Source organism: Atractosteus spatula, chromosome 24 (assembly GCF_055471065.1).
Source record: "Atractosteus spatula isolate fAtrSpa1 chromosome 24, fAtrSpa1.hap1, whole genome shotgun sequence".
Classification (NCBI taxonomy): Eukaryota; Metazoa; Chordata; class Actinopteri; order Semionotiformes; family Lepisosteidae; genus Atractosteus; species Atractosteus spatula.
The window spans coordinates 3,370,584-3,390,626 of record NC_142729.1 but is presented as its reverse complement, the minus strand read 5'-3'; the positions used below and the strand labels follow the sequence as shown (position 1 = coordinate 3,390,626).

The 20,043-nt window shown below is 36.1% G+C and overlaps 1 protein-coding gene across 1 annotated transcript in view; it reads right to left on the bottom strand.

Moving 5' to 3' along the window:
* Positions 1-272: 272 nt before the first annotated feature.
* The window catches only part of LOC148815784 (E3 ubiquitin-protein ligase rnf213-alpha-like), a 186,014-nt gene continuing 166,243 nt past the window's right edge, over positions 273-20,043 (bottom strand). The window contains exons 65-70 of the mRNA XM_088904872.1: positions 14,888-15,086; positions 14,058-14,129; positions 13,194-13,391; positions 10,754-10,843; positions 7,745-7,908; positions 273-1,172 (exon numbers count right to left, since the gene is read on the bottom strand). Coding sequence (XP_088760998.1) covers positions 1,025-1,172; positions 7,745-7,908; positions 10,754-10,843; positions 13,194-13,391; positions 14,058-14,129; positions 14,888-15,086 — 871 coding nt within the window. The 3' untranslated portion in view covers positions 273-1,024. The remainder of the gene's footprint in view (positions 1,173-7,744; positions 7,909-10,753; positions 10,844-13,193; positions 13,392-14,057; positions 14,130-14,887; positions 15,087-20,043) is intronic.

The following is a 20,043-nucleotide window of genomic DNA, read 5'->3' as shown; positions in this document are numbered from 1 at the left end:
AAATGCTTATGCTTGCATGGGTTTGTAAATTATTGTTGTACAATAATTATACAAATCAGCAAAGCCAAGAAACCTTAAAGTTTTTTTATACATCTTCAAGCAAGAACAAGATTTGGTACACAATAATATTTTTGTACACTATACATACACAGACATGCAGTATGTTTAGGATTTCCTTGTTTCATTGTTTAGGAGTGTGGCTGTCTTTTCTGGTGTGCTTTTTCACCCTTTTCATATAGTAATATTTCATATAGCAATGACAAATCCCAATGTCACAAAATCAAACATGATTTTATTTTTCTATAATCTACATAACACCAATTAATAACAACCAATTAACATTTAACATGATATTTTCTGATCATTTTCAAGGACAGTAGTTTGACATCAAATACAATACCTATATGAACATCTAAATATGAATGTTAGAAATAACATAATACCAAAGGGAAAAAGAATATCAGCAAAATATCAAAGCACAAAACAATAGTTAATAAGAAAACTAATATTTGTTGTACTTTGCTAATTGATTCCTCCCTAATATTATATGTAATAATTCCCAGATCTTGGTCATAATTTCTATTTAAACTAAAGCTAATACTTCATGTATACATAAATTCAATCTCCCTGTGCATTATATGTTTAATTGGCATTTAACACTTAACATATATTTTAGCAAGCTTTTTTTTTCCTAAAGAGCATAAGAAGTTTAAGATATTTGCTTAAAGAATGACTGTAAGATGCCATGTTTTTTTTTTAGTATCCAGCATCAAGACCATCTAATTGAAATTGAAATTCATAATAACCTTTCTATGAATTGTATGCAAAATGCATTTTTACTATTGTGTTCTATTGCATTCTTATGAGAAACTGCCATATAATCAACAGACCAGGTACTCTGCAATATTAGCAAAGCTACAAAAGACTGCTATATATATTATAAAAAATGCACATGCAGTAGCAACAAAGTTTTTTTTTTCTAAATTAATTATTTATAGTTGTGAGATGCACAAGATTTGAAATGTCAAAATTTCCTGATTTGCACTGCTTTTTTCCACACTGAAACGGCCAGATTTATCGTGAAATCCACATGAAGAGATTCAGCAAACTTCTCCAAGCTGGGCACTTCAATCCCTTTTTCATGCAAGAAAGGTTGAAATACTTCAGCAATTCTGTAAAAAAAAAAACCTGCATCAATAAAAGCCTAATTTGATATAGTTCAGGTGGGTAGCTGTTTCAGCATGCGTAAGCTGCAAAGGAACAAGTAATACGTTTATTCCATACAAAAAATAGAAGAAAAAAAACTAAAATAACAAATATTATGGACACTATATTGACATTTTTGATATTTCTAAATATCACAACATGTTCAAAGCTAATCGATTTATTAATAACAACGGATAATTTCAAACTGCTACTGTACTGCCACTGCAGTATAGCTTGTGGGAAATACAATTGGTCCTGCATCAAAGTTTAACTCGTTCAGAATGCCCTACTTTACAAACTCCAAGTGTTTCATTTTGTCTATTGCTATGTCAAAATGGCTGATAGAGTTAACAGTCTGAGTGTGGCAAGTTTTGACTGTTTCCTGCCAGTCTTGGACGAAAGGAACCTGTTTTTCATTGAAAGGTTCGCCTATTCTACTTGTACATGAGAATATGGGGGAAAGGAAAAGTGCCCGCTGTCATTTTTTTCACTGACAGACAAAGTTGTGTTGTGTTAACAAAAACTATGCTTAACAGCCGCTTGTAAGAGCAAGGTGACTTAATGCTATCTAAACCATTTTTACAGCTTTTAACGTCACGCAATGTTTGAGTTAGGCAGGAACACGTCATTGTATCTTATTTTTTATTTCATTTTTTAAATATAAGGTAACCAGTAATCAAATGTCCTGTTTTTTTCTTAACACTCATTTTTCCATACTGTAGTTTGAATTTATATGGAATTAGTAATAGGTGTATTCCATGCTGAAAAAGAGAAGAAGGAAAATACAAGGTCTTCTTTCTCCATGACTCCATGGCAGAAATGTTGTGGGCTTTTTTCTTCTCTTTTCAGCATGGAATAAACCTGTTACTGTACATGTTCCTAATTTGATATACAGATGCAGCCATTCAAAATGCACGGTACAGACACGTACAGCGGGTAATTGGCTACGTCATCGCGCGTCATGATGACACAAAATACCCCGGTACATGATTGGTTGACCGACAGGGGCACTCGCGGTGTGTTGTTCGGTCGTAGAAAGATTTAAATGTCTTTACTGTGCCCGTTTTAGTATTGCATATTTATATGGAATTTTACCACTGAAGGGAAATCTTAGTAGCTGAGCATAAAAAGAATAGGAGCATACTGTAATGCATGTGAAGGCCATAAACTATATTAATTTTGGAACACAAACATACAGTATATGGCTGGTCTCAGTACTTTAAAGAAAAAATACACACCAGTATTCCATTTCTCCCTAAACATTTTAAGCATCGAAGTCTTTAACTAATGTGAAATAGCGTGTAAAAAAGTGGTAGTTTTAAGCTTTTCTGCTAATATAATATGGAATCGCGTTTCTAAAGAAATTAATAACAATATAATTATATTCGTGTACTGCAACAGGGCTGTGTAGGGCTGTTTCACCTCTCCTCATGCGACTACCCCAGTAGCCTTCTGGTCTACGTGCTGGACTAGTAACCCACACGTTGTGTGTTCAAATCAAGCCGGTGCCGTGACTTTTCTTTTAACAAACATTTCTTTGAAAAAATAGAATAGCAATATTATGGATAATTAATTGACTTTTTATATTTCTAAATATCACAACATGATCGAATTTAAGTCATTTTTAATAACAATGAATAGTCACCTTCTTTCCTTCTGGCAACTGACCCTGCTTCTGCTTCCTGCTTCTATCTTGTGTGTGTGGGGGGGGGGATCCCTTTAGATCTCTCTTCAGATTTAAAAGGTTATTAATCATATCTTCGGTGTAGCATCTTCCCAGTGTAGCTGACTTTTTGCTGCTTGGGTAAACTATCATAAAGCTTTAGAGAACTTAACATTTCTATTATCAACAAATTATAAATACGACGTTTACATTGGGATTATTAATCTTTCACTTGGGTGTATGGAGGATTTTCAGCTGTCACTGAGAGTAGACCCCCCCTCTTAGGCTGCGCAAACGATCTTTTAAATTTTTATAGAGAAATGGAGGCTGTGCAGTATGCGTAACAATATAAACATTTATATTGATTTAAATCGCGTTTTGATTTAAATCGCAAATGCGTGTTTAATTATATGTATTTTTTGATTCACAATCAGACAAATACAACATAAATTGATATCTTTGTCTCCTAAGTATCTTAATAAACTTTCAGCATAGCTTTCTCCCCATTTAGATTTATTTTTCTTGGGATTTTGGGATGAAACGTGGAAAGATTAGATTTTAATCGTTTTCATTTTTTAAATACATTTTAGAAAAGTGTAATCTATACTAAAAGGCTGTACACTACATGCTATATAGATACATACTGTATGTTTAGATATTTAGATATTTAGACCCGGTACGGCACAGAGAGAGGGAGGAGGCGCAGAGCTCAGTTCTGCTGCCTGGGGTGCTTAATACATCAATCGCGTCTGCATTTACAACTTAGTTTTTAAAATTAGTCAAGCAATATGAACCATCTCTTTTTACTTTTAAGTCCCTTAATTATCATTAAGCACAGCTTTCTCACCACTTAGACTACTTTTTGATACCATCCTTAGACAAAGCAGAAACTTGTTGTACTTTCTAATGACATACAAGTGGAAAGATTACAGATTTTAATCGTCTTTAATTTTGTTACGTTATACATTTTAGAAACGTTTCATCTATACAAACACCACAAAACTATTCTCGATTGTATTTCTGAATGTTATGTTACACTTAGTTCACTGTTTTAAATACATCTAATTAAGAAAGTTAGGTGTTAGCATAAACTATTAGTAATCAATAATATTGAATTCAGCACTGTAATAAGTTGTTGCACTTTCCCCCGCATCTTGTAAAAATATATTTTCATTGTTCAAATATGCATTAAATCTGACTATCATATAATAAGTTAAATACAAAACTAAAGAAAAAATAGGGTAAAATATAATTCAAAATATTTTGCTAACAATGTTAACTGTTTATAAATAATAAAATGTATTAACCAAGGAGTAGGATGGCACAGTTGTGAGTATGCTTTTTGTTTTGTTTCTTTTTCATAAATACAACAGTAGTACCTGATGTCTCAGTGGCTTTCAAAATTAAATGATGCATGCAAACCTGTGAACTAGAAAGGTAACTAAAATATCCATCCATTTCAAATGGTAGCGAGGTGGCTAGCATTGCTATCTTGCAGCACTGGGGTCCTAGGTTCAATTCCTGCCATCCTGTGTGTGGGGGGTTTGCATGTTCTCTCTGGGTTACATGGTTTTTCTCCATATGTGTGATATGACTCCCTCTCGCACTCCAAAACATACTGGTAGGTTAATTGGTTTATGGGAAAACTGACCCTGGTGTGTGTGTGTTTGTGTCTGTCTGTCCTGTGATGGACTGGCGCTATGTCCAGGGTGTATTCTGCCTTGTGTCCGTTGCTTACTGGGATAGGCTCAAAATCCTCTGTACTGGATAAAGAAATTAGAAAATGGATGGAAGTAAAGGCACTGTGTGGATGGAACTATACACAGTGTTAGAAACCCATTATGAAATGGCCCCATTCCTTCAATTAATGTGCATCCAAAACACAGTTCAATGCTAGCAACTACACAAAATCTAAAATACAATCCTCATTTCAGTATCTATGTAAACATACAGTCTGTTAACTTCATCATCTTCATCAAAAGTATGCCTAACCTCATTAGGAAGTGTTCTTGTTATCAGTGTATTCCTCAACTTTCCCAAAATTATCTTTTTCTTACCAACATCTCTAGTCTTTAACCTGTGGGTTACTAGTCCAGCATGTAGACCAGCAGGCTACTGGGGAAGTCACATGGGGAGAGGTGAAACAGCCCTACACAGCCCTGTCGCAGTACACAAATATAATTATATCGTTATTAATTTTTTTAGATATGCAATTCCATATTATATTAGCAGAAAAGCTTAAAACTACCACTTTTTTACACGCTATTTCACATGTTAGTTAAAGACTTCAATGCTTAAATTGTTTAGGGAGAAATGGAATACTGGTGTGTATTTTTTCTTTAAAGTACTGAGATTCCTGGAATCTGACTGGCTGACACCCTTCTGAAGTGGTACCATAATATCTGGTATATGGAAAAGAAAGCATAGATAAAAAAGCTTGGATTCTCATGTATCTGATACAAGTATCTTTTAATACAGTCTTTGTTGTGCTCTTGAGGATTCTTGTAATATTTTGAGCTCTGGTTGAATGATAAGTGTCGCATTTTAAATAATTTCCGTAGTTAGAAATTATTAAATGCTCTGTTAAAAACAAGTGAGTTTTTATGTCTGTTACAGTAAAAGAAAATGCCTGACAAAGTAGGGCTTGGACAGATTCCAAGTGCTTGTACAAATGTGCTAAAGAAATTAGCAAAAAAAGTCATTCCTTTATCGTATTGGCTAGCTAATGTCCTGTCCTCGTTAGTTAGATCAACAAAATGCTGTGGTGTTTGTCAAAGAAAAAAATAAAAGTATTTTCGTTTAAAATGACGGTTAGAAAGAATGTGGACCAGCGTAATACTTTGAGTTTACAGCTTGTCCAAAGTCATTCATTATTAATACTATTAGTAATATCTTCGGTAAAGGCTTTGATGCATAAAATATTTCTGCATAATTAAAATATTTATGATAAAGGTAGGTTGTGTACTTTTGTCCAACTGAGCAATCTTGCTCTCATAAAATATACCAACTTTTTAATGACTGATGATTAACATGCTGTAATACACAGTTTAAATTTAAAAGCTCAAATGCTGTACATGAGAGCTTAAGCTTTATTAGCTCCTCTTGGCGGTTTTACAAGGTGATTCCGGATACTTTCCGGCATGACGTCAAATGACACGATACACCGTGTGAAACTGCATTTTGATGTGACACGCCCACCGCGGTATACCGCGAAATACCCCACCCGTTTTGAATGGCTGCATCTGTATGCAACTCTGTACTAATTATTTAAAGAGTCTTTTGTGTTTTAATGTTTTGAAACCTTCTATCTCAAACAATACCATTTGTTTAATGCACCTTTGTTTATTCTTGGATTGTCATGTATTACAGAAAACATGTATTCTGTAGCTCCCATACTGCATAAGGTCAATCAAATTGTAAAGCGTTCAGGTTTGGAGGAAGTTTACTGGTTAGTAATTGCTTCAAGTGAAATCTAGGGGATGAAAAGCAGTTATAACACCTACAGCAATAAAAGCCAAAGACTTTCTGTAATTCGGTTTCCTGAGAATTATCTTCCCCAATACAACATACTGTATGGTGTAATAATAGGTATATATATAATAAGTCAATATTTTTTAAATGAAAATTTAAATGGAAATATCAAATGTAGGAAGTTAGTAACCTGCTCATCAGGGGAGAAAATATGAAAAAAAATGTGAAGGGAGGTGCTATGATTAAGGACAAAGCCAAATATTTTCATTATGAGTTTATGGTACAGTACATAGAATAGAATATCCTAGAGTAAAACAGAGATGTATCTTAAGTGATACTGACCAACCAGATTTCAACATGATGGAATAAGCTTTGGGGGATGTGGATCATTCAGAAGTGCAGCTGAAAGTATTTAAGTTTAACAGAAGCAGGCAGGACTAAAATACTGTACATGCAGTCATATAAGTGTAATTATTATTGTTATTATTTGTCTCCAAATCCATGGAGACTATCAAGTTCCAAAGCATATCTCTGTAGCTCTTGTGGTTTTACATGTAGATAACATTTATTTGTAATTAAGATCTGCACATGTACATCCTGCTGGATTGTGAATACAGTTTCATACGAGTTTATCACCTGTGCACCCCCCAGAGTGGTGATTAAGACCAAGATATGAGAAAAACTCTGTGGAGTGTGTTTCCCTGTGTGAAATCTATGAAAGCAAAACTATTCTGCTCAAGTTTTCAAGGTTTTAATGATAACGCATTCTGGATCTGATGCTTGTTCTTTCGGTGTTTGGCCACGCTTGTGCCAGCATGTTCTTTGGATCCACCACATCAAGGCATTGATATACAGTATCACCTGCTGATGGCAACTCTTAATGTTATTTCAACCTGTCAACCTGTCAACCTGGTCCTTTAAAGAGAAAGGTAGTCACCAAGATCCTCGGATTTTACGGGCTATATAGGTTTGAGAATAAAAACAAAAGACCCTTGCTTATGCTATATCTTTCTGATGTTGCATCTGGTTGTGGCTACTCTTCTTTTTTTAAAAAAAAAGAAGGTTACAGCTACTGCTTTAAAAATTAATGCATAAAGTATCATTTCAACGTCAACATGATTTTATTTATAAAATAATATTCTTCAAATATAAATGTGATTAAGAGTACCCGGTTTTTTAACTGTTATGTCGCATGGTTGGATTCTAAAGCCATCAAAAGAATCAACTTTGTGATTTACTGCTACAATTAATAATTGTCTCAGTAAATGCCCAAACCCTACAGAACTGGTGCCTTCAGAGAGCCACTATGATTACATATTTGGCGTCCCTGAACCGGTTATTTTTCCCTACAATACCTAGAGCATCAATTCTTTCTTATGCCTATTTAAAATAGTAAAGTCTTACGTCCAGCGTGGTTGAATACCCAGAGCATCCAGGTTCATAATGAAGTCATGAAAAGCAATGATGAAGCAGTCAAGGTTAACTGTTTTTAAAGCTGGGCCCAGTTTTTTGTCTTGTTCTTCATTCAGCTGATCTTGGAACTGTTTGTCTAACATAAAGAAGGGGTTCTGTTGAAGAAACAGAAAGGTTCTTTCAGAATTAAAAAAATATGAAATAGAAAATGCAGGATGAGAAAGGATGTCACATCAAAAGACCACATTCTTTTCAGGTTCAGTTCTAGAAAATACACAAACAACTTAAAACCACTAGGACACATGTACACAGTGTCACCATATCATTTACTTAACTCCTCTATAAATTGTAAACTAATTGAAAATAATTCTTTAGGTTATTATCAAATGAATTGGAAAAAATATGAACAATTCAGATATCCACATATTAATTCTGAGACACTTGTTCAAATTAAATTATTTTAATTTTTAAGATTTAAGAAATTGAAGGCATCCTGGTAAGAAATCCTGGTTAGGAAAAACAACCACACTTTTCTATTGGAATACTTAATTATTTGATTTAAATTATTTAATTATTACATTTAAATTAACCTTCATGACAACATCCACCCAAGAGATCTGTAAAGATCATACAATGGCCTTCTTTGTCCTGCCATGCAAGACATCAGCTATAGCCACAAACCAAGGATTCTTTATTTGTGTACATTCTAGGACAGTGGTTCTCAAACTTTTTGGACCAAGTACCACCCCTAATCCAACCAAAGCATCCAAGTACCACCTACAAGTCATGATCTCATAGGAACCCCAGAAATTCTCAATGACCAACATGAGCGCGCGTGCACACACACTCACACATACATATAATAAATATTATAATAATAAACTTTATTTGATATAGCGCCTTTAAAGGTGGCTTCTCAAAGTGTTTTACAGAAAAAAAAAACATTAACAACAACTAATAAAAAAGCACAATTTCAGTGAGAGGGGTGAGCCTGTTTAGTTGAGCAAAGCAGATGTGAATTAATTTTTCGAGCCTTTATACAATTCACAACAGAGTCTAACAGATATTAAATCGTCAGGCATTTTCTTGACGGCAAAGGTCTCGCGGTGGATGTTGTAATGCATACATTAATTTCTGGAGCAACCTCTCTAATTCGTGCAACTACACTGTTATGTCGGCTTGTCATTGCTCTAGCACCGTCTGTACAAACCCAGACCCATTTTATCCAGTCGAGGCCATTCTCTTCGATAAATTCATTCAGAAGCTGAAATATGTGCTCTCCTGTAGTTCCTGTTGGTAGCAGTTTACAGAACAGAAAGTCTTCATGGGACATGCCCTCAAACTCGTATCTAACATAAACGAGCAAATTGGCCAAATCGACTACAGACTCATCTAATTGCAGTGAAAAACATCTGCTCATCTTAACGCGCTCTATCAGTGTACTTTTGATATAATCCTTCATTTCAATAATTCTATGAATGACTGTGTCTTTCAGGGGGAGGGGGGCAGCAGGTCGAGCTGTTTAGCAGCTTTTCTCTACACATAATACGTGTCAGCTCTTTTGCCAAGGTAAATAAGGTTCTTCAAAAATAGTGTAGCTTACCTGCTTTAGCAATACGCAAGCTTGCATTTTTCCGCGTTTCCGTATTTATTTAAAGTTTTTATTTCATGCGCATGGGAGCGAAACACAGAGACACTCTGTGTATTTTTCTCAAATTAGAACAGTTCTTAAATATTTTTCTGTTATCACGCTTTCGTGTGCTCACAAGATTACCTGCGTTCGTAGCACGTATTTCTATGCATTCCTGTGTTTAGAACGTTGGCATTGTTCCAAAATCACGCACATTCTCCTTTCTCCCTATTTGCTGGAGATACAGTAGCTTTTTTTAAATACAATTGGTCACTTGCATCCGAAGCACGCATTCCTATAGAGTGGTATAGAATTACAGAGTATCTCTTGTGTCCACTGAAGTATTAGCGCGCACTGTATCGTAGTACGTAGGCTGCGTATTCGATACGTATTAAAATACAAAATATGAAAACCCGTCCCGATTTTTCAGCGCACACGACACAGTTCCAGGGTCATTTGGCGTACCACTTGGCGGCACTCCACGTACCACTGCCGGTACGCGTACCACAGTTTAAGAACCACTGTTCTAGGATAATAGCATTTATTCATACCATATGCCATCCATGTTTCAGGAATGCCACACTAATTGAACTCCTTACATCTGCAAGACGCAGGCTAAAGAAGTTCGGCATGCCATCACATATCCAGGCCAACTTCTACAGGTGCACTATTGAGAGCATCCTGACTGGTTGCATCACTGCCTGGTATGGGAGCTGCTCCGCACGGGATCGCAAAGTATTGCAGAGGGTGGTGAATTCAGCGCAGCTTATCACCAGCTATGAGCTACCAAGCATCCAGGAGATCTACTCAGCTAGATGTCTGAAGAAGGCCAGGTCCATTCTCAAGGACCCCAGTCATCCCAGTCACAAACTGTTTTCCCTCCTACCGTCCAGTAAACGGTACCAAAGCATTCGGTCCAAGTCCAACAGACTACGGAACAGCTTCTACCTCCAGGCAATAAGACTGCTAAATAGCCAACCTGTAGCTCCTTAGCAAATCACCTGTAATGGCTACATAGACACACAATTCTCACTATATTCAGCATAACTGCACTACATGTATATATTGCATACACCATGGTCACATAACAGCTCTATTCACATTGAGTTTTTATTCAATTTCAAAAATGTAACCTCAATTTTGTGATTTTTGTGATTCTTATAATTTTTGTGAGCTTGCAGAAAAAGACATTTAATTGCCAGCAACTACTGCTGCACGCCGTATTGTTGTGCATTTGATAAATAAACTTTGATTTGATTTTGATTTGATTTGACTATCCTACTACAGCTATCCTGTTTAATGGTCTTTTGCCATGACTCTTTTTTTTTAAGTAATTCTTCTATAAACACATATCCAACAGCCTGACTTACCTGATTCATCTGTACAAGCAGAGCAGCCCGCTTGGCTGACAGCAGCTGCCAGAGTGATTGGCAATGCTTCACTTTGCTTTCTTTCAGTACCTGCAAAAGAAAATTTGTAACATTTATCTCATGTTCAAATGGGTTTTTGTATTATGAAAAGTTTATAATCATACTAATTACTCTATTGCAAATGGCACTATATAAATGGACAGTTAAATATAAAAAGAATGACTTACTTTAGTTGCTAACACTGAATGATACACACAGTCCTAAAAGTAGAGTACATGTACTGTATATCATAAAGACAATGCAACAAAAATAAAAGTAGCCCAAGGAGATATGCACATTGGTAGAAATTAAGTGGACATGCATTGAGGACTTCTTTATACAGAGGGTGAACGAGCTGGGATACTGGAGCCCAGTAAAGTTGTTAAAAGTTGATTATCTGGGATCTTTTAAATTATTGTTGGATGAAATTCAGGAATTTGTAAGCTACTGGACAACTAAATAAACAAAAATGAGCTCTTCTTGTTTGTAAACATTAGAGGTTATAATTAGTTGCTGAAACCTACGGTAGGTAAATGTTACTACTGAATATCCAGTTTAATGTGTCAGGATATGTGTTAGGATTACAAGGATTATGCATAATGTCTGTAAAAGGGAAAGAAAGTCATAAAAATGTTATTGATTTTTAAAATATGTTTTATGTATATCACTATATATTTATATTTTAAATCCTTATGTATATGTATTATGAATTTATTTTGCCAACACTTTCATCAAAACCAAAATATATTTGTACAGATGGGTATTTAATGAAGAATTTTAACTGAAGTGCCTTAATCAATTGTACAACAGAAGTGCTTCATTAACCCACAACCTTCCAGTTCTGGGTCCAGATCCCTAACAACTCCTCCAGACTGCTGCTAAACAGTTACTTTTTACTGAGCAGAACTTACATTCTGTCTATTCACATGCACACACGTTTCATTTTTTAAATTTTTATTCTTTCAAGCAAGCCTTCTTAAATATTTTGCATGTCTAATTCATCCAGTCAAAAATGAATACATTTCTCACTTGTAAAAATAATCAAGAGTCTACTGAAAAAACTAAAAAAACCTAACTGCTCTAGACAGATTGCATAGGACAGACTGCATGTGTTATTTATTAGTAATATTATTGGAATATTTCCAGCTATTTACAGAAAATATTTCTCAGATTAAAAAAAAACTTTACAATACTTGGCTCAAAAGGTTCAAATTCTTCACCTGTCATATGTCACAAATATTTAGATATATTTAATACTGAACCTGCTAGCAGAATCTGTATGTAACTCTGCACCCATATACTGTAGTGGTAGGAGCTGTGAACTGGTGCTGAATTAAAATGCTAAACTCAACCTTCACTCCTGCTTTAGCACAGGTGCTTCCCCCTCCCTGTACTGAACTCCTGATGGGGACGGAATGTTTATACTACACTCCCTGATAAGGAAGGAATGTTTTAAGTGCTTTCTGAGACCTGGAATTTCTTGAGAAAGCTACCTCAAAGACAGCAGGGGGAGGGTGTAGATAAAAGTATATATAAGCTGTGTAGAGCTGTGTGTACATTCGCCAAGCCGGTAGGTATTTCCCCTGGCCCAAGGGAAGTGTAGTGGTGGGTTGGATGTTGTAAGACCCGGTTCGATCCCTTGCGAGCTTTTTATTGTTTGTCGGGAAGCCCAGATGCACTTTGTTGTTTCATTGTTGTTTTCAGAATGAATAAAAAGTGGTGTGATGAGAAGATTGTACAACTCTCAGATTATGTGAGTAAGGAGAAGAGGTTGAAGGAAACTGAAGAGAAATTGAGGAAAAAGTTAGGTCTGCCAGAGGGTGTGTGGGATGTTACAGCTTGTGGAAAGGTGTTTGAATACTGGGTGAAAAGTAATTAGTGTGTTTAAGGAGAAGCTGAAAAAGAAATATGGATGATCAAATGGTGTTTGGTCTGAGCAGGACTGTCGGAAAATACCTGAGCAGTTGTATAAGAACAGACAGACAATTGGAATAAGTGATATTGTTACACAGCTGTTTAAAGAGATACATGTAAAGGTAAAACTAAATATAGCGTGTTATAATTAAATTATAACTAAAATGTTCACGAAGCATAACACATAATCTAAGAATTTAAGGATGTAATAAAATATTCAAAATTTATTCTTGTTGTGTATGTGTGTCTTATGAACTTGTATGCCGGCATATGTGTGTGTGTGAAAGACCTCAGTGCGAAACTGTGAGTTTAGGTGCAGTAGATGTGGTGCGAGTGTATCTAGCCAGCCGAACTGGAAAATTAGAAAATGGATATACTTGGGGTATATAAGGGTACGACACCTGGGATATTACCAGTAAATAGCAGAACTTTCTTGACTAAGAAAAGTTTATTTTAATATTTTGTAGAAGAAAGTATTTGAAATTACCGGCAAATTGAATATTTGTGATTTCTCCTCCATGCAAAGCTCCTTTCTGATGTAGCTAATAAGCAGCCGATCTGGATTTTCAGGTTTCACAACCAGAAACCCAATGGCCACTCTTAAAGTCGACAGTGCGGCAGAAATATCACTGACAAATCTCATCTCATTCATGATGTAGTTCTGGGAGCTCCAAGGCAAAGTTTCCTATAAAAAGTTTACGGATAGATTTTGTGATTATAATTATACTTCTGCAAATAATAGCTCAAGTAGTCTCCAGAACAAAGCTACCGTTGACATGAATAAACAGCGTAATAACAGCAATGTCTCACAAAAAGGGAAAGGTGAAGTGGCTCTGTCTATAGAACATTTATATAGTAGTTTGGGGTCATTAAGGGGTAGCAGCATGGTAACAGCATGTACTGTACTTCTACATCTCTAAAAAGTGCAGTTCTCAGTTGGGCTTTACTGATTTAACAAACAATTTAATTATAACACTGTCATGCCCTTTTTATTGTTATCCTAGTAAATATCGGTATTTACGGGTCTTCTCATATCTTGAAGACCAGAGGACATTTTCAAGGAATTCCGGGTTTATTTGATGGTTCTTTAAAAAAAAATGTTAAATTGAATTTTATAACTTGATGTTCATGCCTCTAAATACAGGACTGCGAAAAAACAGTTATCTCCATGTAAACCTATTTGTTGATTAGGTTATGGAATTTTCAATAGCTTCTGTGATGTTAAAAAATAAGCATCTTATCAAAAATATACAGTAAACTGTAAAATTAAGTAGTACCAAATGGGTCCTATGTAGCAGAAGTCTTTAGAAGACCAAACACAAACACCAAAATAAATGTTTTAAATCCTTACCATTTTTTCCCTCATCTGGTTGAAAAATGAAAGCATTGTCTGAACATTATTTAGTTCCACTGTTGGGATTGTCTGAAGTATTGCAACAAGAAAAGGAAAATTAAATGTTTTATAGACTCAATACAAAATAAAATATATTTATAGTCCAAATATAAAAAAATGTGTACACCTTTCATAAGCATCTTTAGCATAGTGATATTTTCTGTGTTTTTGTAAAAAATAATATATGTAAAATTACTAATTGGAGAAAACCATTACATCTATCTTTCCATTTCAGTACTAGTAGCTGAACAATACAGTTGTTTCTTGAAGTTCATATTTATGTCTGTACACATATTACTCCACCAATCAGCTAACACATACACTCCCATTTATAGTGTATGGATAATTCTATACATCAGGGACACAGTGCCTTTTTAGAATAAACTGATGATATGAACTATTAATATTAATTTATTGTTTTATTGCTTTGAAAGGCACATACACTAAATCAAGGAAATCAGCAGTTTTGTTATTTTTGTTGTGGGTCTGCTTTTTAAACCCTTTAAACAGGCAGAGATACTGTAATAAATATTCATACATCCTATTATAATATTAATAATAATTTAATCCTGTAATAATATTAATTTATCCCATCATACATATCTGTGTAGACAGATACAAGGTGCTATAAATCTAATAACAAAATAAGAAACATAATACAATCACTTTTACCATGACATTGTGGTTAAATGAGATTGAAATGGTTTTGTAGATCTTTGCCTTCAGTTATCAGTGCAACATGATAAAAAGTTAGAAAGAAGAAACCACAGAACATCTTCACTTCTTACCGTTAAGGAAATGACTGGTTTACCACTGATGAAGCGGTTGATGATCTGGATCTCCAAGGCCCTAAAGTTGTATTGAGTACTTTTGTGTCCATCCTCAGAGAGTGTATACTGGGTATTGGACAAAGCCATTGGCAGGAAGTCATTCTCAGGGTCACAGGTAATAACATGTGCAAGCCTTACTTCTCCTGCTGAGATAGACCTGGAAAAAAAAAATTCATATTTTGTTTCATAGTCTGTTGTTGATTTCCTTCTCCTACATATGTTTCATAGTTATACCAGATTTTGTTTAGCCTTTTATATGAGAATGTTACAATTTCTGCCATCTACAGTATAATGGTATCTGGTCTCTCCTTTTGTAAATATGTCACTGATCTACTAGTGGAATTGCTAAGTACAGTATGCCATTTCAAACTGTATTATATATGTTTCTACCAACACAGCTTAAATGTTCCATTATTTTTTCATTCTATTTTCATATATTTATTATGTATTATATTCAACATCACTAATTACTCACTATTGTATCTTGAATGATTTAAAAAATAATAATAACAGAGTGTAAGTAGTAAATTTTAATGATTAAAAATTACTAACATGTCTACGTATATTGTTTACTATTACCTAAATGTTCCATCTGTCCTGTATCAGAAAGCTGCTTATTTCTTGTAAAGTTTATGGCTTATCTAATTTTTTATTTTGTTTTTTTGTAAACAATCAGAAATCAGAAATGAGAACAAAAAACTCCTCTTACTCCCACCTGTGAGGAATGAATTGCTACTTATAAAAAGGCATATATTTTGCATTGAATTGTTCGCATTTCCACAAGGATTGGATGGAGGCAATATACGGAATGTAACACTGTAACACTTGTCAACATTGAATTCGCATTTTGGAAGGGCGCATTAGCACATTATTAGATATTAAACAGATTGAGGGATAGATTCAGCTGAGACAGAACACTCAGTCAATTCAGAATTGGCCACAGTCCCCGCAATATAAGAATATTTGTGCGTGGTCAAAAAAATGGCAAAAAATCGACAAAGTGAAGGCTGTGAAAACATTCACAATGTACTTTATACACAAACCAGAAGTGTGCCAGGAGCCAGACTGGTCAGGCCACATGCCACAGACCAGCCCAAACGTAGATTGCAGGGAGGACTTCAGGAAAACCGGTCCAAAAAGTCCAAAAAGTACCGTAAGTGGCTGCCTGCTTCTAGTGGACTGGAGTAACTACAAAAGTCGCAGAAGTGTGTAGCGGCGAGGCTTATTAATAAGACAGAATTAAGTGTTGCGGTGCTTTCCCAGATGAGGCCCCATCTCTCTGTTCATCTCTGTGGTGCAGCCACAGAGAAACTATTCATGCAGGCTGATTTAAAGATGTTTTCTTTTGATAAGGGACAGCTCCCAAATGGGGATGCACTTAGCTAAGCCTGGCTATCATGATAAATGGTCATCCATTGGCGCCTATCTGTCTAGGGAGTGCCAGATGGACATCTAGACTGCATTCCTAGGTGTCAGGAGTAAATGACTCATATCTCACCTTGATCAACCAATCAGGGACTGGTAGGGCCGGGTAACCCATGTGGGACTCTGATGCCCATGGAACTTTCAGCCAATGAACGAGCTGAAGTTCCTCCAGGTAAAAACAGGCAACACAGAGGGCCTGAGAGAATTCTGTGAACTTTTTCGAAAGACTATTCTAAAGGAGAATGTGAGAAGAATTCCAGGCCAGGACGGCCCAGGAGCAGAAAGGCTCCTAAGGGCAGGACATTCTCGCAGCGCGCCTCCTGACCATCCTGAGACTCAGCCCGGACAACCACGGAACGGCCAGTGTGTCCAAGTGCCAGAACTTTGCTTTGTTCTAAGAGTCGAGAGCGGAGGTTGCCAGAGAGTAACCAAAAGATCCACCCGAGGTTAGCAACAGCAGCAAGCCTCGTGAACAGGTCGGAACTGTGGACAGCTGAATCAGTATTCAGAACTGGCGCTTCATCAGGAATGAACCGGTCCTCTTCCTGACTTGCTGGTACCCACAGTCAGATTTTCTCCTGTGCACAAACTGTGCTAGTTAAAGCCAACACTAACTAGCCGGTCAGTGAGCGTCAGCAGCGCACCGTCGCAAGCTGCACAGCACAGCCTGGCACGGAGCCAGAGAGCCCGCAGGAGATCTGAATCCCCAGAGGTTGGATGAGTATTCAACTTCAATGCATTACAGCTCGAGAATTCAATTGTTATCCCAAGCAGTTGATATCAATTTAATTCCTAAGAGTTATGTACTTGTTTTGAGTATCTAATGTAGACGTTGTAACCAAAATCAGTTACGAAACGGTCTAAATGAATGATATACTGAACGTATGTCTTCTTGATATATGTAACTCTTCGTAACTGATTGAATATATACCTTTTGTATTCTGATAACCCTCTCGATAAGATCTATTAGGTTTACATGCATATTCTATGTATTAATAAATGTATCCTCGTGTATTAGTACCTGGGTGTGTGCGTTGTTTGAGTTATATCGCATGGTTGGATTCTAAAGCCATTAAAAGAATCATTTTGTTATTTACTGCTACAATTAATAATTGTCCCCGTAAATGCCCAAACCCTACAGAACTGGTGCCTCCAGAGAGCACACTACAAGTGTTTGGCTGTATCGTTTTTATGCCATTATTTTTACCACGCACGACCATTCTTATGTCCATATCTTCGCAAGGGAAACACAGAAAGCCTTCAAACCAAATGCATTTAAAAGACCTCTACTTGTGAACATTTTCACATCCTCTACATAAAACTATCGGTGAGCTAATTCTCTTTTTGTAATTTTCATCGATGGGTAATTTCGCACTAACTGGAATCCTGTAAGCATGGGAATAAAGCTTTGTTTGATTGATTTCTGAAACCTTTTCTTTATGTCCTGTTATCATTCAGGTAAAGGTCAAATATATACACAATACTTGGAAATTCCTATTCTTTACTCAACAGCTTTTTAAAAAAAAACCCATGATGTTGAAACCGATTTTGTACACAGAAGACTGACACAGCTTTGCGTTGTGAATCTCTTTTTCTAATAAAACATTTGTCAGTCTGTCCATTGGGGAAGGGGGACTGTCTTTCATTGGAAGGTTGGCCTATTCTACTTTGAAAATGAAGAGGGGGAGTAAAAGTGCCCGCGGTCAAAACTACAGTATGCTTAAAAGGATTATTTCCAAACAATTTATCCAGTGGGGCAATTTAACAGACGCCTCAAGCCTTTGAAAGGCTTCTTTGAAAAACTACAATAGCAAATATTATGGACATTATATTGACATTTTTAGAATTTGATTAATAGGGAATATAATATGGAATCGCGTATCTAAAGAAATTATAACGATATCATTATATTCATAAACTGTAGCTTAAATCATGCTAAACTAAAAGTGATAAACAAGAAGAGTATTATTGGACAATGTTGTGAGGCTCTGGTGAAATTTCTCTGTAAACTGAAGAGTTAAAGAGGAGACACGTTGTGTATTGCCTCTTTTTACACTTGTAAAAAGGAACAATCCAATGTTAATGCGACACAGAAGATATTATTAATAATGCAACACTTTCGGGCTCACGTGGGCTTGTGCCCTACACCCTGCAGGACCACTGTGTACATACAGTACGTTCACAATGCGAGAAATACTGCTCAATACGAGCAGTACGAACAACCCACATAGGTGATATTTAGAGATATATATTGTAGTATTTTTGGGTTCGGCGAGGACGGGCACAGTGATTCAGACACTACTATTCTTGTGTCTAATTTTTAGTTTAGCAGGATTTGCACGATAAGCACATTGTTTAATGGGGATTACATTACCCACAACTATTATCACTGTACAACACTAACTACTTTCAGGCTGTGCCAAAAATTAAAGCGCTGTTTTTCATTCAACGAGTGTCTGAGTCACTGTGTCGGTCCTCGCCGAACCCAAAAATTCCACAATATTATAAACTGTTACCTGTCCTGGATAAAGCAGTTAGAAAATAGGTGGATTTTAATATTTATAGAGGAGACACATTGAGTATCGCCTCTCTTTGCACTTGGAAGAACATTCCAATGTTAATGCGACACTGAAGATATTATTAATAACCTTTTAAATCTGAATAGAGATCTAAATGGAGATCTATCCTCTGCCCGACTACTGAGGTCCCTGCTAGCTATTCAGAGGGAAAGGCGGTGACGTCACCATGCAGGCGAGCAGGCAGAGCCTGTAATGTCGGGTGTATGCGTTAAATATATTTAGATCTTTAAATGAATATCATTATTGATTTCTTTTGCCTCACAACATTGTCCAATAATACTCTTCTTGTGTCTAATTTTTAGTTAATTAATATCGTTTATGACCATCAGATGCGTTATGCTCCTCTTCTTTTTATGCTCAGCTACTAAAATGTCCCTATAGTTGTAAAATTCCATATAAATATTCAATACTAAGCGGATTAAAATGTGCACAGTAAAAAGATTAAATGATTAAATCATTTCACTAATGAGTGCCCTTGTCGGTCATTTTGGCCAGCCAATCATGTACCGCAGTATGCTGCGGTGGCTTGTGGGTAGTTGCGTGCAGTATGGGTTTGTACCGTGCAGTTTGAATGGCTGCATCTGTATACTCCCTAAATTGCTGGTTAGAGACTTGGTGTGCTTCCAACAGAATAACCTTTATTATTAATTGGGACATTTTTTGGGAATGGCCTGGCTTTTATAAATGGGATGGTCTCCACCTTAACCAGAGGAGATCGTGAATTCAATCCCAAAATATTGTGAAGAGTTGCTTGCTTGACTACTAAGAGCACCACACAGGCCTCAGCCATGTGATCTTAAATCACATGCTGTCTGTATTCCCACCTCTAGTTCACCTCCTGTACCGACCCAGGTTCTTTACCACACGGCATCCTATCAATCACATTACTATTCAGAACCAGATATGAGTGTGAATAGACAGACTATTGCAACTATCACTAGACCTAGATTATAATTCAGATGTTCCTTTAGGGGCTCTTGTGTTAATCTCCATTCCACTGGTAAACCTAAATCAGTTAAAACATGAAACTGCCATAAAATGCTCACTGTTAAATGTTTCCTCACTAGGCAACAAATCAGTTCTGGTTAAAGATATGGTGCTTGACACCAA